The sequence below is a fragment of the Pseudophryne corroboree genome, chromosome 5 (genome assembly GCF_028390025.1).
Source record: "Pseudophryne corroboree isolate aPseCor3 chromosome 5, aPseCor3.hap2, whole genome shotgun sequence".
Classification (NCBI taxonomy): domain Eukaryota; kingdom Metazoa; phylum Chordata; class Amphibia; order Anura; family Myobatrachidae; genus Pseudophryne; species Pseudophryne corroboree.
Window position 1 is genome coordinate 39,194,138 of NC_086448.1, and position 19,009 is coordinate 39,213,146.

Consider the following 19,009-nt stretch of genomic DNA (forward strand, 5'->3'; position numbering starts at 1 on the left):
GACTACTGTACCGTACTGCTATATATATACTGGTGGTCACAGCAACATTCTGCACTGTCCCCTCCTACTATATAATACTGCTGGTCCCCAGTCCCCACAATAAAGCAATTAGCACACTGAGCACAGATATTTGCAGCACACTGAGCACAGATATGGAGCGTTTTTCAGGCAGAGAACATAGATATTTTCAGCACACTGAGCACAGATATTTGCAAGCACACTGAGCACAGATATTTGCATGCAGCACACTGAACACAGAAACTAAGAGAACGCAGCCACGTCCTCTCGCTATCATCTCCAAAGCACGAGTGAAAATGGCAGCGACGCGCGGCTCCTTATATAGAATACGAATCTCGCGAGAATCTGACAGCGGGATGATGACGTTCGGGCGCGCTCGGGTTAACCGAGGAAGGTGGGAAGAACCGAGTCTGCCTCGGTACCGTGTAAAATGGGTGAAGTTCGGGGGGGTTCGGATCTCAACGAACCGAACCTGCTCCTCACTAGTTAGGAGCTGATTGGCTGGTGCGTTATCACCTTACACTTACCGTATCACTTCTTTATCACTTCTCCAGGCTTAATATAAGGGACAACAGGTGTAAAGGGAAGTCCCACAACCCTTTGCAGTGGCGTAACTACTGCCCCCGCAGCCCTCGCGGTGGCTTGGGGGCGAGGGGCTGCGGGGGCGCCACTGATTTACAGCAGACTGACATGCGGACGAGCGTCCGCATGTCAGTCTGCAGTCTCCTTCCCTCCGCCGCTTTTTGGAGGGACACAGAGGGCACAGCGCGCCTCCCTGTGTCCCTCCTGCTGCATCATCTCCGGCGGACGCGGGTCTAATAGGGGAAAGTGCCGTCCGTGAGCTCTAATTGGGGGGATATCTGGCACTGGGGGGAATATCTGGCACAGGGGCATATATGGCACTGGGGGGAATATCTGGCACTGGGGCATATATGGCACGGGGGGGAATATCTGGCACTGGGGGCATATATGGCACTGGGGGGGAATATCTGGCACTGGGGGGAATATCTGGCACTGGGGGCATATATGGCACTGGGGGGGAATATCTGGCACTGGGGGCATATATGGCACGGGGGAATATCTGGCACTGGGGGCATATATGGCACTGGGGGGGGGGAATATCTGGCACTGGGGGGAATATCTGGCACTGGGGGGGAATATCTGGCACTGGGGGCATATATGGCACTGGGGGGGAATATCTGGCACTGGGGGCATATATGGCACGGGGGAATATCTGGCACTGGGGGCATATATGGCACTGGGGGGGGAATATCTGGCACTGGGGGGGAATATATGGCACTGTGGGCATATGTGGCACTGGGGGGGAATATCTGGCACTGGGGGCATATATGGCACTGGGGGGGGGAATATCTGGTACGGGGGAATATCTGGCACTGGGGGCATATATGGCACTGGGGGCATATATGGCACTGGGGGGGAATATCTGGCACTGGGGGCATATATGGCACTGGGGGCATATATGGCACTGGGGGGGAATATATGGCACTGGGGGCATATCTGGCACTGGGGGCATATGTGGCACTGGGGGGGAATATCTGGCACTGGGGGCATATGTGGCACTGGGGGGGTATATGTGTACCTGGCACATGGGGGGGGCTATATTTGGCACTGGGGCATGTGAGTACCTGGCACCGTGGGGGAATATCTGGCACTGGGGACATATGTGGCACTGGGAGCACAGCCCTAGCAACAAGGACTACCTCCTAGCAACGAGCATGACACCCAGTGCATGAAACACCTGGCAACGAGCATGACACCCAGTGCATGAAACACCTGGCAACGAGCATGACACCCAGTGCATGAAACCCCTGGCAACGAGCATGACACCCTGAGCATGAAAAACCCTGGCACCGTGCGTGGAACCAAGAGCATGAAACCCCTGGCAACGAGCATGACACCCAGTGCATGAAACCCCTGACAACGAGCAGGTAATTGAAAAGTAATTAGAAGCCTTACTGTAGGACTTAATGTGTAATGGGCATTACGGTGTGTGGCATAACGTATCACGGACATTGCGGTGTGTGTCATAATGTGTCACAGGCATTACGGTGTATGGTATACTATATCGCGGGCATTGTGATATGTGGTATAATGTCTCAGGGTCATTGCAGTGTGTGGCATAATGTATCACGGACATTGCGGTGTGTGTCATAATGTGTCACAGACATTGTATGTGCTATAATGTATCAGGGGCATTGCAGTGTGTAGCATAATGTATAACGGGCATTGCGATTCCTGTCATAATGTGTCACAGGCATTACGGTGTGTGGCATAATGTGTCACAGGCATTACGTTGTGTGGCATAATGTGTCGGGGGCATTACAGTGTGTGCATATTGTGTCATGTGCATTATTGTGTGCGGCATAATGTCTAAGGGCCATTGCAGTATGTGGCATAATGTATACTGGGCATTACTATAAGGAGGAAAAATGACAAATAATGTAAGGGGCATGAATCAGGATTATTTTTCTTTCCTGTGGTGGCTAATGTATGGGCGTGCAGGTTGCAAAACTGGGGTATAAGGTAGTCTTTTCCTGCAATGCCACGCCCCTTTATGTGAAACCACGCCCATTCCAACGAAACCACGCCCCTTTTTTGCAGCGCATATTTATCCCTTTCTTGCTCCCAATTATGGAGCATGAAGGGGGGTGGGGGGCGCCGAAGAATTTTTTGGCTTGGGGGAGAAAAATTTCTAGTTACGCCACTGACCCTTTGCATACAGTACTCAAGAGATAAGTTTTCCGTTTTCGATCTTCCCTGAGCATGATCAGTGTGTTTCTTCTTCTTTTCTTTCGGTGTCTGAGAATGCTCTATCTAATGGCCAATGCCTACAAGTTGGTAGGTGCATAGTGGATGTAAGGTAGGAGGTTAGAGATGTCTCTTGTTACCAGTCCTAAATACCTCAAACCTGCTCCAAACTTACTATTACAAAACATAATAAAAGCATCAAGCTACAACAAAAACATACATCATTAATCATCACTTTTCAGTCAACATTTTTTCATGCAAGGCACTCGGCGCCCGTGATGTAGTGGGATGTGATAAAATGTGATAATTGAATAGATGGCGGGTATGTATCAGTTATGACATGCAGGGACATAGCTGGCAAGAAAGCTCTGTCCCAGCGAATCCAGTTACCGCAATTCTCAGGGTATATGCTCAGTAGAGATCTTGGTGGCCATCTTGGGATAAGATATGAAGCCTCCCTGGAGAACAGTAAGACTGGAGACTGTGCAGCTGCGCACTCCTCTTTCAACAAAAACTACAATTATTCTTATAATCATTTTAATAACTCAGTTTAATGATAACGTATGACTACATCTGTGGTGGCGCTGCAGGAAGCCACGCCACTCCATCGCATGCATGATGTGAAAAAGTGCCCACCAGCAGGAGCATGTGCTGCGTTCAAACCCGCAATCCCAGAGAATTGCATGGTGCAAACGTTGCTGCAGCGTGGCATACTGAGTCGCTCACGTGCGTGGCAATACCGCAAAGCATTCGCACATCTGCAGCGTCTGCGACAAGGATGGAAAAGAACACATCTGTATATGTTATACAGATGGAGCCTCGCTCATCTAGCTTCTCTGCTGCACCTAGGTGCACCAAGACTTATTAGCATAAGCCTTTCATCTATTGTTCTCAGCTGCAATACAATACACAGAGAACAATACAGCAGGGGATTAAGTCATTACAGCAGGGGATTAAGGGGGTCATCCAGACGTGATCTCACGCTAGGATTTCTCGCTGCGCTGCGATCAGGTCTAAACTGGGCATGCGTATGCACCACATTGCGCAGGCGTGTCGCACGGGTACAAAGCGTATCGTTGCTGTGCGATGGATTGTACGAAGAATCCATTTGCACAGCCGATCGCAAGGAGATTGACAAGAAGAGGGCGTTTGTGGGTGTCAACTGACCGTTTTCAGGGAGTGGTTGGAAAAACGCAGGCGTGTGCAATCGTTTGCATGGCGGGTGTCTGACGTCAATTCCGGACACGAATAGGCTGAAGTGATCGCAGCGGCTTAGTAAGTTCAAACCTACTCAGAAATTGCACAAAACTTTTTTGTACCGCTCGGCTGCACAAGTGTTCGCACACGTGCAGAGCGAAAATACACTCCCCCGTGGGCGGCGACTATCTGTTCGCAGCGCTGCAAAAAATAGCTAGCGAGCGAACAACTCAGAATGATCCCCAAAGTCCGACTGCCCTGGCTCAGTTAATCCTATTTAAGAGATAGATGAGCAGAGCTCCATCTGTATTACCTAGTTACGTCATTTCCCAGTTGTACTTACTCTAATGGATAGCTACGTGCTTTATGGTGCATATGTGTCCTCATATGGGTGTGATAGAGAATATACTGTAGACATTAAAAAGATAAACAGTCATTAGGTCAATAGTCAAAAAGTCGACAGGTTCTAAGGGTTGACAGACAAAAGCTCTTCATGGTCAAAATATCGACACACAAAAAATGTGAGTGTTATTTTGTGTTGTGAAACTTTTTTGATCCCAAATTGTTAAAATGCGTCACCTCACGGGCTCACTTCGCAGGCCGCGCTTCGGGCTCGGCGGGGTTACTAAAGGTAATAGTTTGTGACATGGATAGTAAATGCAGCAAAAGTTGTAAAAAGTGGAAAAATCCTAAAAAACATGTGTCGACCATATGTTGACCTTTTGACTGTTGACCTTTTGACCCTGTCGACCTTTTCACCCTATCGACCTTATGATGATGACCTTTTGACTGTCGACCTTTTGACTGTCTATCTATCAACTACCTTCCCCTCATACACTGTGGCTGCAGTCGCGCCAGGCAGCCTCTCTCGGTGCACCAAGTCCTGGGTCTTCTACCCCAATCATATTTTTAGATCAAAGTCTACATCTTATTTACATCAGAGATGTGCAGCGGGCATTTTTCGGGTTTGGGGTTTTGGTTTTGGATTCGGTTCCGCGGTCGTGTTTTGGATTCGGACGCGTTTTGGTAAAACCTCCCTTGGATTTGGGTGTTTTTTTAAAAAAAACCCTCAAAAACAGCATAAATCATAGAATTTGGGGGTAATTTTGATCCTATAGTATTATTAACCTCAATAACCATAATTTCCACTCATTTCCAAAGATAAAAAAAAAAAAAAAAGAGGTGCAAGATGGAATTGTCCTTGGGCCCTCCCACCCACCCTTATGTTGTATAAACAGGACATGCACACTTTAACAAACCCATCATTTCAGCGACAGGGTCTGCCACACGACTGTGACTGAAATGACTGGTTGGTTTGGGCCCCCACCAAAAAAAGAAGCAATCAATCTCTCCTTGCACAAACTGGCTCTACAGAGGCAAGATGTCCACCTCCTCCTCATCGTCCGATTCCTCACCCCTTTCACTGTGTACATCCCCCTCCTCACAGAGTATTAATTCGTCCTCACTGGAATCCACCATCACAGGTCCCTGTGTACTTTCTGGAGGCAATTGCTGGTAAATGTCTACACGGAGGAATTGATTATAATTCATTTTGATGAACATCATCTTCTCCACATTTTCTGGAAGTTACCTCCTACGCCGATCGCTGACAAGGTTACTGGCTGCACTAAACACTCTTATGAAGTACACCCTGGAGGGGGGCAACTTAGGTAAAATAAAGCCAGTTTGTGCAAGGGCCTCCAAATTGCCTCTTTTTCCTGCCAGTATACGTACTGACTGTCTGACGTGCCTACTTGGATGCTGTCACTCATATAATCCTCCACCATACTTTCAATGGTGACAGAATCATATGCAGTGACAGTAGACGACATGTCAGTAATCGTTGGCAGGTCCTTCAGTCCGGACCAGATGTCATCTATCGCTCCTGACTGCCCTGCATCACCGCCAGCGGGTGGTATTGGAAATGTTATCCTTTTCCTGGCAGCTCCAGTTGTGGTGCCCCACTGCCGTGAAGATGATAATTGTGCACCACGGTAGTAAATATAGTGGTATTGTTGTCACCCACTGGGCAGTGAATTTATTGTATCTAAATTTATTGTATTTATTGTATTGAATTTATTGTATCTAAAAATCTGTGCTGCATGAACAATAGTCTGGGGGGACCCGCACATGGGGGATATGGAGAGAGACTGGCCCTGCACAAGAATAAAACTGTTGGGTCCCGGCGGAAGGATACGGGGACTCGGGGAAAGGAGGTGAAGGGGAGTGAGGACTGGTCAGTTGGCAGTTGAGCAACGGAAGAGAGAGGGGCTGAGCTAACGAAGCAGGGGAAGCGCTGTAAGGCTACGGAGCTTGAGGACAGGGTTTGGTCTCCCTTCGCGATCAGCGACTCTCACCCGGTGTTTGGCACCCATCAGCAGTAGCGATGTGAGCTCTCCCTCGGCAGCAGTGAGCGGAAAATCCACGCCGGCAGGACCCAGGACGCAAGCCTCCAGCGGCGGTGGTGAGGAGCTGAGCTGAGGCGGCTGGCAGTGACGCAGAGATCCGGAGGGAGAGGAGAGGAGCGGCCTGTTGGTGAGTGACGGCCAGGGAGGCGGAGCCATCTATAATAAAAAGAAACAAAGAGTCAGCCACAGCTGAGAGTATAGGAAAGGTACCTTAACTTTATTAATCCTACAACTCCACGCAGGCACACCACACAGAGAGTCAAGCTACCTGCAAATAGCAATAAGTGCACTTATTAAACAGACTGAAAAGTAGTAAAAGACACACTGCAGTGTAATTCAGCATTGATTCAACACGTTCATATAGTAGTCCGGAGGCAGCAATCGACACAACTAGTAAGCATCGATAGGAGAGAAGATCGTATCGCAGTTAAGAGCTATCACATTTCCGTCAGGAATCAAGCCTCTGCTACCCTACTATGCTAACAACAAAGAGAGGGAGTCAGTGTAATGCGTCCTAAAGTCAGGAGAATGAACTGAATCCGTCAAGTTAAATAGATGTGCATGTCCACCCAGTGAGCGAGGAATACCAGTGACTTGGTAATGGAGTGACTAATAAATACCTTCATTAAGGCACTCACAGTCATTTAGAGTAACAGGGCGTTTTACAGATCTCAACAGTAAATTCTGAACGAGAGACTATAGCTTGGACGGGAATTAATTGTGATAGATCCACTGAGGGACGTCACCCATATTAGAGTGGTAACTGTATTCGTCCATCGTTAAGGACAAGTTCAATTAACATGATAAAAGTAGTACCCAATTGAACTGCATATTGAAGTCAGACTTGGGGAGTACCGGGGATGTGATACATGTACTAATCTTACAAAGTTGTAGTACGTACATTTAACCAGCAATACTGGTCTGTTAGAGTTTTACCAAATGTTTTATGCTTGTATTCACTTATAACCGGCATGTTATTAGAGAAAGTTGGGTATCCATTTGGTTACAGGCGGAATTGACAGCACGGAGTAGTGTAATAAACACAGTTACTAACTGTAAAGTTAATTACTCTGTTGACAATGAAACCGTATTGTGATGGTTTATCGAATTAATACTTATTTAACTTACCAGGAATTTCTTAAGCACCATTGCTATATCAATAAATTGAAATTAATTCTAAGCAACTAAAGGCAACGGTTATTTCTTAGGAGTTGTCCGACACACCTCTCAGCAAAGTTCTATACTGCTAAAGGTCCAGGCGGCAGGAATAAAAAGGTAACTCAACCAATCATCATATCCGTCCAAACCCGATACTTACCTGGTTTGTCACATTGTGGCGTCACGAACAGGATTCGTACAAGAGTCAGGGTTAGTCCCCGTGGAATCAAACGAAATGTCTCAAGGAGACGATCAGGCCCAATCAGGTGCAGGAGAAACATCTGACCGGGAAGGGCCTGCTATGCCTGCATCCGCCCCTATTACCATGCCATACTATTTTGGCGCACCTTGGCTCCTCACGTTTTCGGGAGATGATCCTTCCACAAGAGCAAAGGAATTTAGGGACTTCAAGGATCAAATCGAGGCTATGTTCCGGTTGTACCCGTTAAATTAATCTCAAAAGATTGAGATAGTCATAGGGCAATTGAAAGGCCTAGCGCGACGGGAAGTGAAGTCGTGGCCCGCTAGACAAAGGAAAACTGCCAAAGAAATATTAGAGAAAATGGCTAACATGTATGATGCCAAGACACTGTCAGAACTAAAGACGCGTCTCTACGCCAGGAAGCAACAGCCCCGAGAGGGTTTACGTGAATTCGCTGTAGAATTACAAGAAGCGCTACAAGCCATTAAACTGTGCGAACCCACTGAAATTATACCGGAAGACGACACTCTTATAAATCAATTCATAGACGGAATTTATAGCGACCATACGAAGGGCCAAATAAAAATGTTGCAACGCCAAGAACCGACGTGCAGCTTCCAGGAGTTCAAGGAGCTGGCAATCAAGATTTTTGGGGATACGCCCCCGCTCAGACCATCTACTGTAACCTTGGAGGCAGTAGCACAAGGGAACCAGTCGACAGTTACAATTGATGCTCAAGACGTAATGAGAAGGCAGATAGCTGAATTAACCCAGGGAATGACGGAACTCTGTCGGGAGCTTAAAGCTTTGAAGGAAACGCCTAAGTCGCAAGGACAAGAGTGGCAAGGAGAAAGGAGAACACGTTATGTCAATAGAAGAGACGCGGCCTGGACTTCTCGCCGACTATCAACAGATCGATTCGACGACCAAGGCAGGCCGATTTGCCGACGCTGTAAGGAGAGTGGGCATGTGGAACGCAATTGTCAGCAACGGGAGCCTTTAAACCCCGATATCCCGAGGCCAGGGACCACCCCTCGGGAGAACCCTCCACAGTAGGTCCCGCACCTCGAGAGTGGTGGCCTCAGTATGTGGGTCCATGCCCATCGATAGAAATTAAGATCAATGGGGTTGCCATGACAGCGCTTTTAGATATAGGGTCTCAGGTTACCACTATCCAATGGAATGAGTTTGCTCGACACTGGGGAGAAGAGGATATGACCACACCACCGCCGGCCTGGTTGAACTTGCTAGCCAGCAATGGCCAAGGAATTGAGTGCTGTGGGTATTGGGAAGTGGAAGTGGAAATCGGTCAAGCTCAACTACCAAGACAGGGCTGTCTCGTTACTATGGTGGATGATAAGAACTTTCCACCTGTCATCATTGGAATGAATATTCTTAGGAGTTGCCCTGAAGAATTAGTCACGATATTAAAAATAGAATCATTCAATCGTACCTGCTTAGCAAAACGAACGTTACAACACGCCATTCGATTCCTCCAGTGCCAGCAACGGTTCGCACCTTCGAATGGGGAAATCGGCACTGTCAGAGTAGCTGAAAAGCGAACTATACTGTTACCGCCAAACTCGGAAAATATCGTGTGGTGTAAGACCAGAATAGGACCCAGAGGAAGAAACTACGAAGCCATAATCGAAAGGAATCAGAGAGGCTGGACTGATTACTTCACGGTGGCTAGAAGTGTAGTAACGGTAAACCAAGGCCGAGTGCCTATACGAGTCTTAAACCCTCATAATCACCCAATTAGATTATATCGGTATCAACCTATTGCACAGATTTTTGAAGTTACGTTCCAAGATATAGTTGGCGTGGATGGTCTGGGGCCCATTGTAGCTCAACAGAGCCTGGCAACAAGCAGCCCTACTGAAAAAGAGGAAGACGGCCCCTGGTGGAAAGAAATAACTATTGGTGATCAAAATACCCCGGAAGAAGAAAAGGTGGGAGCCCTACATCTAGTAAAGAAGAATGAGAAAACCTTCAGTAAAAATCCATCAGATTTCGGGTACGTGGAGGGCATTCTACATCATATTCCGACAGGGAAGGCTGCTCCCGTCCGGGAACGCCATCGCCCTATCCCACCTGCGCTATATCAACCAGTGAAGAGTATGATAGAAGAAATGAAGGCGACTGGAGTGATTAGAGAAAGTCACAGTCCTTGGGCCGCACCCCTGGTACTGGTCAAGAAAAAGGATGGAAGTTTGCGTTTTTGCGTAGACTACAGGAAGTTGAATTTAGTCACACACCGAGATGCCTATCCCCTACCACGAATAGAGGAATCTTTAGCAGCCTTGCGGTCGGCTGCTTATTTTTCCACCCTGGATTTAACTAGTGGGTATTGGCAAGTATCGGTGGCCCCGGAGGACAGAGAAAAAACGGCCTTTACTACCCCAATGGGACTATTTGAATTTGACAGGATGCCCTTTGTATTATGTAACGCTCCCGCCACCTTCCAGCGAGTAATGGAACACTGTTTGGGGTATCGTAACTTCGACATGCTCCTTCTTTACCTCGACGATATTATCGTCTTCTCCAAAAATTATCAAGAGCATTTACAGCATCTGGATGAAGTTTTCGGTCGACTCGCCAATTATGGGTTTAAACTGAAGCCATCTAAGTGCTATTTACTCAAGTCCAAGGTACAATACTTAGGCCATATTGTCAGCGCCAAGGGGGTGGAGCCTGACCCCGAAAAAGTAAGAGCGGTAAGAGACTGGCCTATCCCTACAACGATCCGAGATGTAAGACGCTTCTTGGGATTCGTAGGCTATTATAGAAGGTTTATAGCCAATTTTGCGAAAATTGCCGCTCCACTACACGAACTGTTGAGAAACGATTCAGGAAATGAAATAAGGAGGAATACCATCATCAATGGACGAATCGCCAGGATGAAGCATTTGAGAGATTGAAGACATTACTTACATAAGCCCCACTCCTAGCTTATCCCAACTATGAGATTCCATTTAAAGTGTATACCGATGCAAGTACTCAAGGTTTGGGCGCGGTCTTGGCGCAAGATCAGGAAGGAAAAGAAAGAGTAATTGCTTACGCAAGTAGGGGGCTAAGGAAAACCGAAAGGAATGATGAAAATTACAGTGCCTTCAAACTAGAACTATTAGCACTGATTTGGGCCGTAACAGATAAATTTAAAGATTACCTGGCTGCAACTCCGTGTGTTATCTATACGGATAATAACCCCCTAGCACACCTCCAGACAGCGCGGTTAGGGGCGTTAGAACAGAGATGGATGGCCCGGCTGGAAAACTTCCAATATCGAATCAAATTCAGGAGTGGACGGTCTAATGTTAATGCCGATGCACTATCTCGACTGCCCGAAAGTCCGGAACAAGAAGTAGAGGATCAATGGGAAGAAGTAGAAATCCCTATGTTCGGACCAGGACCAAGTAAACAACGGGTGGCGGTTATTAACCATACAGAAATCCTCATCTCTGCAGTAACTGATGACATTCTAAGTCAGCATGATATGGATTGGAAAAAGATTCAAGATGGAAGTCCAGTACTGCGACAACTCAAACAAATAATTTCTACAAGAAAAATTCCAAGCAGGACCGAACGACAAGGATTAGATCCCGAGCTCCTTCAGTTACTAAGGCATAGGGATCGCGTTAGTTATGCCCAGGGGATTATGGTCCGCAGCACTATAGACCCAAGAACCCACCAGGCTGTGAATCAGATTATAGTGCCGCAACAACAGAAGGATCAGATATTACAAGCCTATCACGACCGTTCCGGGCATTTTGGAGTCAAGAAGACCGAGACAGCCATAAGAAAGAAATTCTTTTGGGTCGGCTTACGGTTGGACATAGAGAAATGGATAGAAAGGTGTTCTGCCTGTGTGGTGAGAAGAGACGTTCAGCCGGGGCAGAAAGCACCATTACATCCCATTTCTAGTCAACGCCCCTTGGACCTCGTAGCCTTGGATCATGTCAAGTTAGGGCCTAGTAATGCCGGATATCAATATGCCCTCATGATTATAGATCATTACTCCAAATTTATTGTAACAGTTCCGGTCCGGGATATCACCGCCAAAACCACAGCAGAAATCTTCTTGAAGAGTTTTGTCCGACCATATGGGTATCCGGAACGCGTTTTAATGGATCAAGGCCCCGCGTTCGAATCGTTGCTGTTTACAGAATTGTGCAAAATCTATGGGTGTAGGAAACTTCGGACCACCCCATACCACCCACAAAGTAATGGGTTATGCGAGCGAGCAAACCAGACCCTATTGGAAATGATCCGGTCGATTCCGTTGCCCCAAAGACTAAACTGGCCTGCGTTGTTGCCAGAATTGACCTATCTTTATAATAATATGGAACAGGCATCTACTGGGTATACACCATACTACCTTTTGTTCGGAAGGCTGGGAAAACTACCCGCAGATCTTGAGTTAAATACGATCCTGGAAGATGCCCTCGTCCCACAAACCGAATGGGTGACGGAGCATAAACGTCGCATTGAGGAAGCTAAGGAAGTGGTAGAAAGGAAGATGGAAGAAGTACATCGAAGACAGGAGGATTATTACAACAGAGATGCGCTGGCTGAACCATTACAAGTCGGAGATAGGGTCTGGAAAAAGAACACTCAGCGTAAGAACAAATTGGATAATAAATGGGAACTCATACCATATATAGTAATTAACCTTCCCACTCCGGACACCGTTGTCTATGAGATAAAGAAGGAAGAAGGAATTGAAAGTAGAACGATAATGGTACATCGAAATCAGCTCAAGCTATGCGTATCCAAAGCAATGTCAGAGGGTGTACAAAGAGAAACCATTCCCGCAATAAAAAGTTGGGAAGATGCAAACCGTTATCCTTTACGAGATCCAGTTGAATTATTACTATTTATGGGTGGGCCCTTTCCATCCAGTAGAGGAGTTGTAGATGCCCTACCGCCTGCAAGCACCCCAGTGAATGAGAACGTCATGGAACCCAAACTTGTTCAGGAAAATGAGGAAAAGATCAATATGGAAATAAGCTCAAAAAGGCCGGTTAGAAGCACTAGGGGAGTCAAACCACTCCGGTTTAGACAATTGTAAGTCCACTCTAAGTATGCATGAGATATTGTATCACACTGCTTTAAGTCATTAGTATATGCAGTAATTTAGGAAAATTGTAAGACATTTTGTAACTGTTCGGTGGAAAAGTAAGATGCATGAGGACAAGCATCATTTAAGTGGGGCTGAATGTGGTGCCCCACTGCCGTGAAGATAATAATTGTGCACCACGGTAGTAAATATAGTGGTATTGTTGTCACCCACTGGGCAGTGAATTTATTGTATCTAAATTTATTGTATTTATTGTATTGAATTTATTGTATCTAAAAATCAGTGCTGCATGAACAATAGTCTGGGGGGACACGCACATGGGGGATATGGAGAGAGACTGGCCCTGCACAAGAATAAAACTGTTGGGTCCCGGCGGAAGGATACGGGGACTCGGGGAAAGGAGGTGAAGGGGAGTGAGGACTGGTCAGTTGGCAGTTGAGCAACGGAAGAGAGAGGGGCTGAGATAACGAAGCAGGGGAAGCGCTGTAAGGCTACGGAGCTTGAGGACAGGGTTTGGTCTCCCTTCGCGATCAGCGACTCTCACCCGGTGTTTGGCACCCAGCAGCAGTAGCGATGTGAGCTCTCCCTCGGCAGCAGTGAGCGGAAAATCCACGCCGGCGGGACCCGGGACGCAAGCTTCCAGCGGCGGTGGTGAGGAGCTGAGCTGAGGCGGCTGGCAGTGACGCAGAGATCCGGAGGGAGAGGAGAGGAGAGGAGCGGCCTGTTGGTGAGTGACGGCCAGGGAGGCGGAGCCATCTATAATAAAAAGAAACAAAGAGTCAGCCACAGCTGAGAGTATAGGAAAGGTACCTTAACTTTATTAATCCTACAACTCCACGCAGGCACACCACACAGAGAGTCAAGCTACCTGCAAATAGCAATAAGTGCACTTATTAAACAGACTGAAAAGTAGTAAAAGACACACTGCAGTGTAATTCAGCATTGATTCAACACGTTCATATAGTAGTCCGGAGGCAGCAATCGACACAACTAGTAAGCATCGATAGGAGAGAAGATCGTATCGCAGTTAAGAGCTATCACATTTCCGTCAGGAATCAAGCCTCTGCTACCCTACTATGCTAACAACAAAGAGAGGGAGTCAGTGTAATACGTCCTAAAGTCAGGAGAATGAACTGAATCCGTCAAGTTAAATAGATGTGCATGTCCACCCAGTGAGAGAGGAATACCAGTGACTTGGTAATGGAGTGACTAATAAATACCTTCATTAAGGCACTCACAGTCATTTAGAGTAACAGGGCGTTTTACAGATCTCAACAGTAAATTCTGAACGAGAGACTATAGCTTGGACGGGAATTAATTGTGATAGATCCACTGAGGGACGTCACCCATATTAGAGTGGTAACTGTATTCGTCCATCGTTAAGGACAAGTTCAATTAACATGATAAAAGTAGTACCCAATTGAACTGCATATTGAAGTCAGACTTGGGGAGTACCGGGGATGTGATACATGTACTAATCTTACAAAGTTGTAGTACGTACATTTAACCAGCAATACTGGTCTGTTAGAGTTTTACCAAATGTTTTATGCTTGTATTCACTTATAACCGGCATGTTATTAGAGAAAGTTGGGTATCCATTTGGTTACAGGCGGAATTGACAGCACGGAGTAGTGTAATAAACACGGTTACTAACTGTAAAGTTAATTATTCTGTTGACAATGAAACCGTATTGTGATGGTTTATCGAATTAATACTTATTTAACTTACCAGGAATTTCTTAAGCACCATTGCTATATCAATAAATTGAAATTAATTCTAAGCAACTAAAGGCAACGGTTATTTCTTAGGAGTTGTCCGACACACCTCTCAGCAAAGTTCTATACTGCTAAAGGTCCAGGCGGCAGGAATAAAAAGGTAACTCAACCAATCATCATATCCGTCCAAACCCGATACTTACCTGGTTTGTCACACAGTGGCGTGAGAAAATGAAGGAGGAGCTGTTGGAGCTGACGGGAGCTGTCTAAGGAGGAAATTGACACTGAGGGAGTTGGTGGGGTGGTTTGCAGGGGCTTGGGTACAAGAGGAAGAAGGGATTTAGATGTCAGTGGACTGCTTCCGCTGTCACCCAAAGTTTTTGAACTTGTCAATGACTTCTGATGAATGCGCTCCAGGTGTCGTATAAGGGAGGATGTTCCTAGGTGGTTAACGTCCTTACCCCTACTTATTACAGCTTGACAAAGGCAACACACGGCTTGACACCTGTTGTCCGCATTTCTGTTGAAATAATTCCACACCGAAGAGGTGATTTTTTTTTTTTGTATTTTGACCAGGCATGTCAATGGCCATATTCTTCCCACAGACAACAGGTGTCTCCCCGGGTGCCTGACTTAAACAAACCACCTCTCCATAAGAATCCTCCTTGTCAATTTCTTCCTCAGCGCCAGCAACACCCATATTCTCATTAGAGATGAGCGGGTTCGGTTCCTCGGGATCCGAACCCCCCCGAACTTCACCCATTTTACACGGTTCCGAGGCAGACTCGAATCTTCCCGCCTTGCTAGGTTAACCAGAACACGCCCGAACGTCATCATCCCGCTGTCGGATTCTCGCGAGATTCGTATTCTATATAAGGAGCCGCGCGTCGCCGACATTTTCACTTGTGCATTGGAGATTGAACAGAGAGGACGTGGCAGCGTTCTCTCCCTGAAAAGCTCTGTAATCTGTGCTCAGTGTGCTGCAAATAATCTGTGCTCAGTATGCTGAAAATATCTACGTTCTCTGCCTGAAAACGCTCCATATCTGTGCTCAGTGTGCTGCAAATATCTGATCAGTGTGCTGCATTGTGGGGACTGGGGACCAACAGTATAAGTATATACATGATGTGGCCATTCACTGGTACCTGGTGACAGAACGTATACTGGATTCCCCCACAATGTAACTTTATATCTGTCACCTATATACATGATGTGGTCATTCAATGGTACCTGGTGACAGAACGTATACTGGATTCCCCCACAATGTAACTTTATATCTTTCACCTATATACATGATGTGGTCATTCACTGGTACCTGGTGACAGAACGTATACTGGATTCCCCCACAATGTCACTTTATATCTGTCACCTATATATACATGATGTGGCCATTCACTGGTACCTGGTGACAGAACGTATACTGGATTCCCCCACAATGTCACTTTATATCTGTCACCTATATATACATGATGTGGTCATTCACTTGTACCTGGTGACAGAACGTATACTGGATTCCCCCACAATGTAACTTTATATCTTTCACCTATATACATGATGTGGTCATTCACTGGTACCTGGTGACAGAACGTATACTGGATTCCCCCACAATGTAACTTTATATCTGTCACCTATATATATACAGGATGTGGTCATTCACTGGTACCTGGTGACAGAACGTATACTGGATTCCCCCACAATGTCACTTTATATCTGTCATCTATATACATGATGTGGTCATTCACTGGTACCAGGTGACAGAACGTATACTGGATTCCCCCAAAATGTAACTTTATATCTGTCACCTATATACATGATGTGGTCATTCACTGGTACCAGGTGACAGAACGTATACTGGATTCCCTCACAATGTAACTTTATATCTGTCATCTATATACATGATGTGGTCATTCACTGGTACATGGTGACAGAACGTATACTGGATTCCCCCACAATGTAACTTTATATCTGTCACCTATATACATGATGTGGCCATTCACTGGTACCTGGTGACAGAACGTATACTGGATTCCCCCACAATGTAACTTTATATCTGTCACCTATATACATGATGGGGTCATTCACTGGTACCTGGTGACAGAACGTATACTGGATTCCCCCACAATGTAACGTTATATCTGTCACCTATATACATGATGTGGCCATTCACTGGTACCTGGTGACAGAACGTATACTGGATCCCCCCACAATGTAACTTTATATCTGTCACCTATATACTAGAGATGAGCGGGTTCGGTTCCTCGGAATCCGAACCCGCCCGAACTTCAGTTTTTTTTACACGGGTCCGAGCGACTCGGATCTTCCCGCCTTGCTCGGTTAACCCGAGCGCGCCCGAACGTCATCATCACGCTGTCGGATTCTCGCGAGGCTCGGATTCTATCGCGAGACTCGGATTCTATATAAGGAGCCGCGCGTCGCCGCCATTTTTCACACGTGCATTGAGATTCATAGGGAGAGGACGTGGCTGGCGTCCTCTCCATTTATAGAGATTCGAGAAGAGAGTGAGACAGAGAGAGACACAGTAGTAATTTGGGGAGCATTAGGAGGAGTACTACTACTACTAGTACTTGCTGAAGTGATAGAGAGAGATAGTGTGACTGTATTATCTGACTTGTGGGGGAGACACTGACAGTGGGGAGCAGTTAGAGTCTGAGAGCAGGACTCAGGAGTACATATAACGTACAGTGCACACTTTTGCTGCCAGAGTGCCAGCCACACTGCCATTGTTTGTGACCACACTGACCACCAGTATAATATATATTGTGATTGTCTGCTTAGGACTCAGGAGTACTGCTTGCAAGTTGCTGATAGTGTGACCAGTGACCTGACCACCAGTTTAATAATCACCACCAGTTTATGAGTTTAATATATATATATATATATATATATATATATAAAATTGTATATAATATATATATAATATTGTATACCACCTAGCACCTACCCGTGTTTTTTTTTTTTTCTTTCTTCTTTATACATACTACTATAGTAGCTTACTGTAGCAGTCTGCGGTGCTGCTGAGCTGACAGTGTCCAGCAGGTCCGTCATCAGTCATTACATAATAAATATATAATATATACCTGTCCGGCTGCAGTACTAGTGATATTATATATACATATATATTGATTTCATCTCATTATCATCCAGTCTATATTATCAGCAGACACAGTACGTTAGTCCACGGCTGTAGCTACCTCTGTGTCGGCACTCGGCAGTCCATCCATAATTGTATACCACCTACCCGTGGTTGTTTTTTTTTTCTTTCTTCTTTATACATACTACTATAGTAGCTTACTGTAGCAGTCTGCGGTGCTGCTGAGCTGACAGTGTCCAGCAGGTCCGTCATCAGTCATTACATAATAAATATATAATATATACCTGTCCGGCTGCAGTACTAGTGATATTATATATACATATATATTGATTTCATCTCATTATCATCCAGTCTATATTATCAGCAGACACAGTACGTTAGTCCACGGCTGTAGCTACCTCTGTGTCGGCACTCGGCAGTCCATCCATAATTGTATACCACCTACCCGTGGTTGTTTTTTTTTTCTTTCTTCTTTATACATACTACTATAGTAGCTTACTGTAGCAGTCTGCGGTGCTGCTGAGCTGACAGTGTCCAGCAGGTCCGTCATCAGTCATTACATAATAAATATATAATATATACCTGTCCGGCTGCAGTACTAGTGATATTATATATACATATATATTGATTTCATCTCATTATCATCCAGTCTATATTATCAGCAGACACAGTACGTTAGTCCACGGCTGTAGCTACCTCTCTGTCGGCACTCGGCAGTCCATCCATAATTGTATACCACCTACCCGTGGTTGTTTTTTTTTTCTTTCTTCTTTATACATACTACTATAGTAGCTTACTGTAGCAGTCTGCGGTGCTGCTGAGCTGACAGTGTCCAGCAGGTCCGTCATCAGTCATCACATAATAAATATATAATATATACCTGTCCGGCTGCAGTACTAGTGATATTATATATACATATATATTGATTTCATCTCATTATCATCCAGTCTATATTAGCAGCAGACACAGTACGGTAGTCCACGGCTGTAGCTACCTCTGTGTCGGCACTCGGCAGTCCATCCATAATTGTATACCACCTACCCGTGGTTGTTTTTTTTCTTTCTTCTTTATACATACTACTATAGTAGCTTACTGTAGCAGTCTGCGGTGCTGCTGAGCTGACAGTGTCCAGCAGGTCGGTCATCAGTCATTACATAATAAATATATAATATATACCTGTCCGGCTGCAGTACTAGTGATATTATATATACATATATATTGATTTCATCTCATTATCATCCAGTCTATATTAGCAGCAGACACAGTACGGTAGTCCACGGCTGTAGCTACCTCTGTGTCGGCACTCGGCAGTCCATCCATAATTGTATACCACCTACCCGTGGTTGTTTT

General features: G+C 45.9%; 1 protein-coding gene across 1 annotated transcript in view; it reads right to left on the bottom strand.

Annotated features, from left to right (window-relative positions):
- The window catches only part of LOC134928761 (uncharacterized), a 47,067-nt gene that overhangs the window by 6,649 nt on the left and 21,409 nt on the right, over window positions 1-19,009 (bottom strand). Inside the window, exons 2-3 of the mRNA XM_063924768.1 lie at window positions 13,377-13,588; window positions 6,342-6,548 (exon numbers count right to left, since the gene is read on the bottom strand). Coding sequence (XP_063780838.1) covers window positions 6,342-6,548; window positions 13,377-13,588 — 419 coding nt within the window. The remainder of the gene's footprint in view (window positions 1-6,341; window positions 6,549-13,376; window positions 13,589-19,009) is intronic.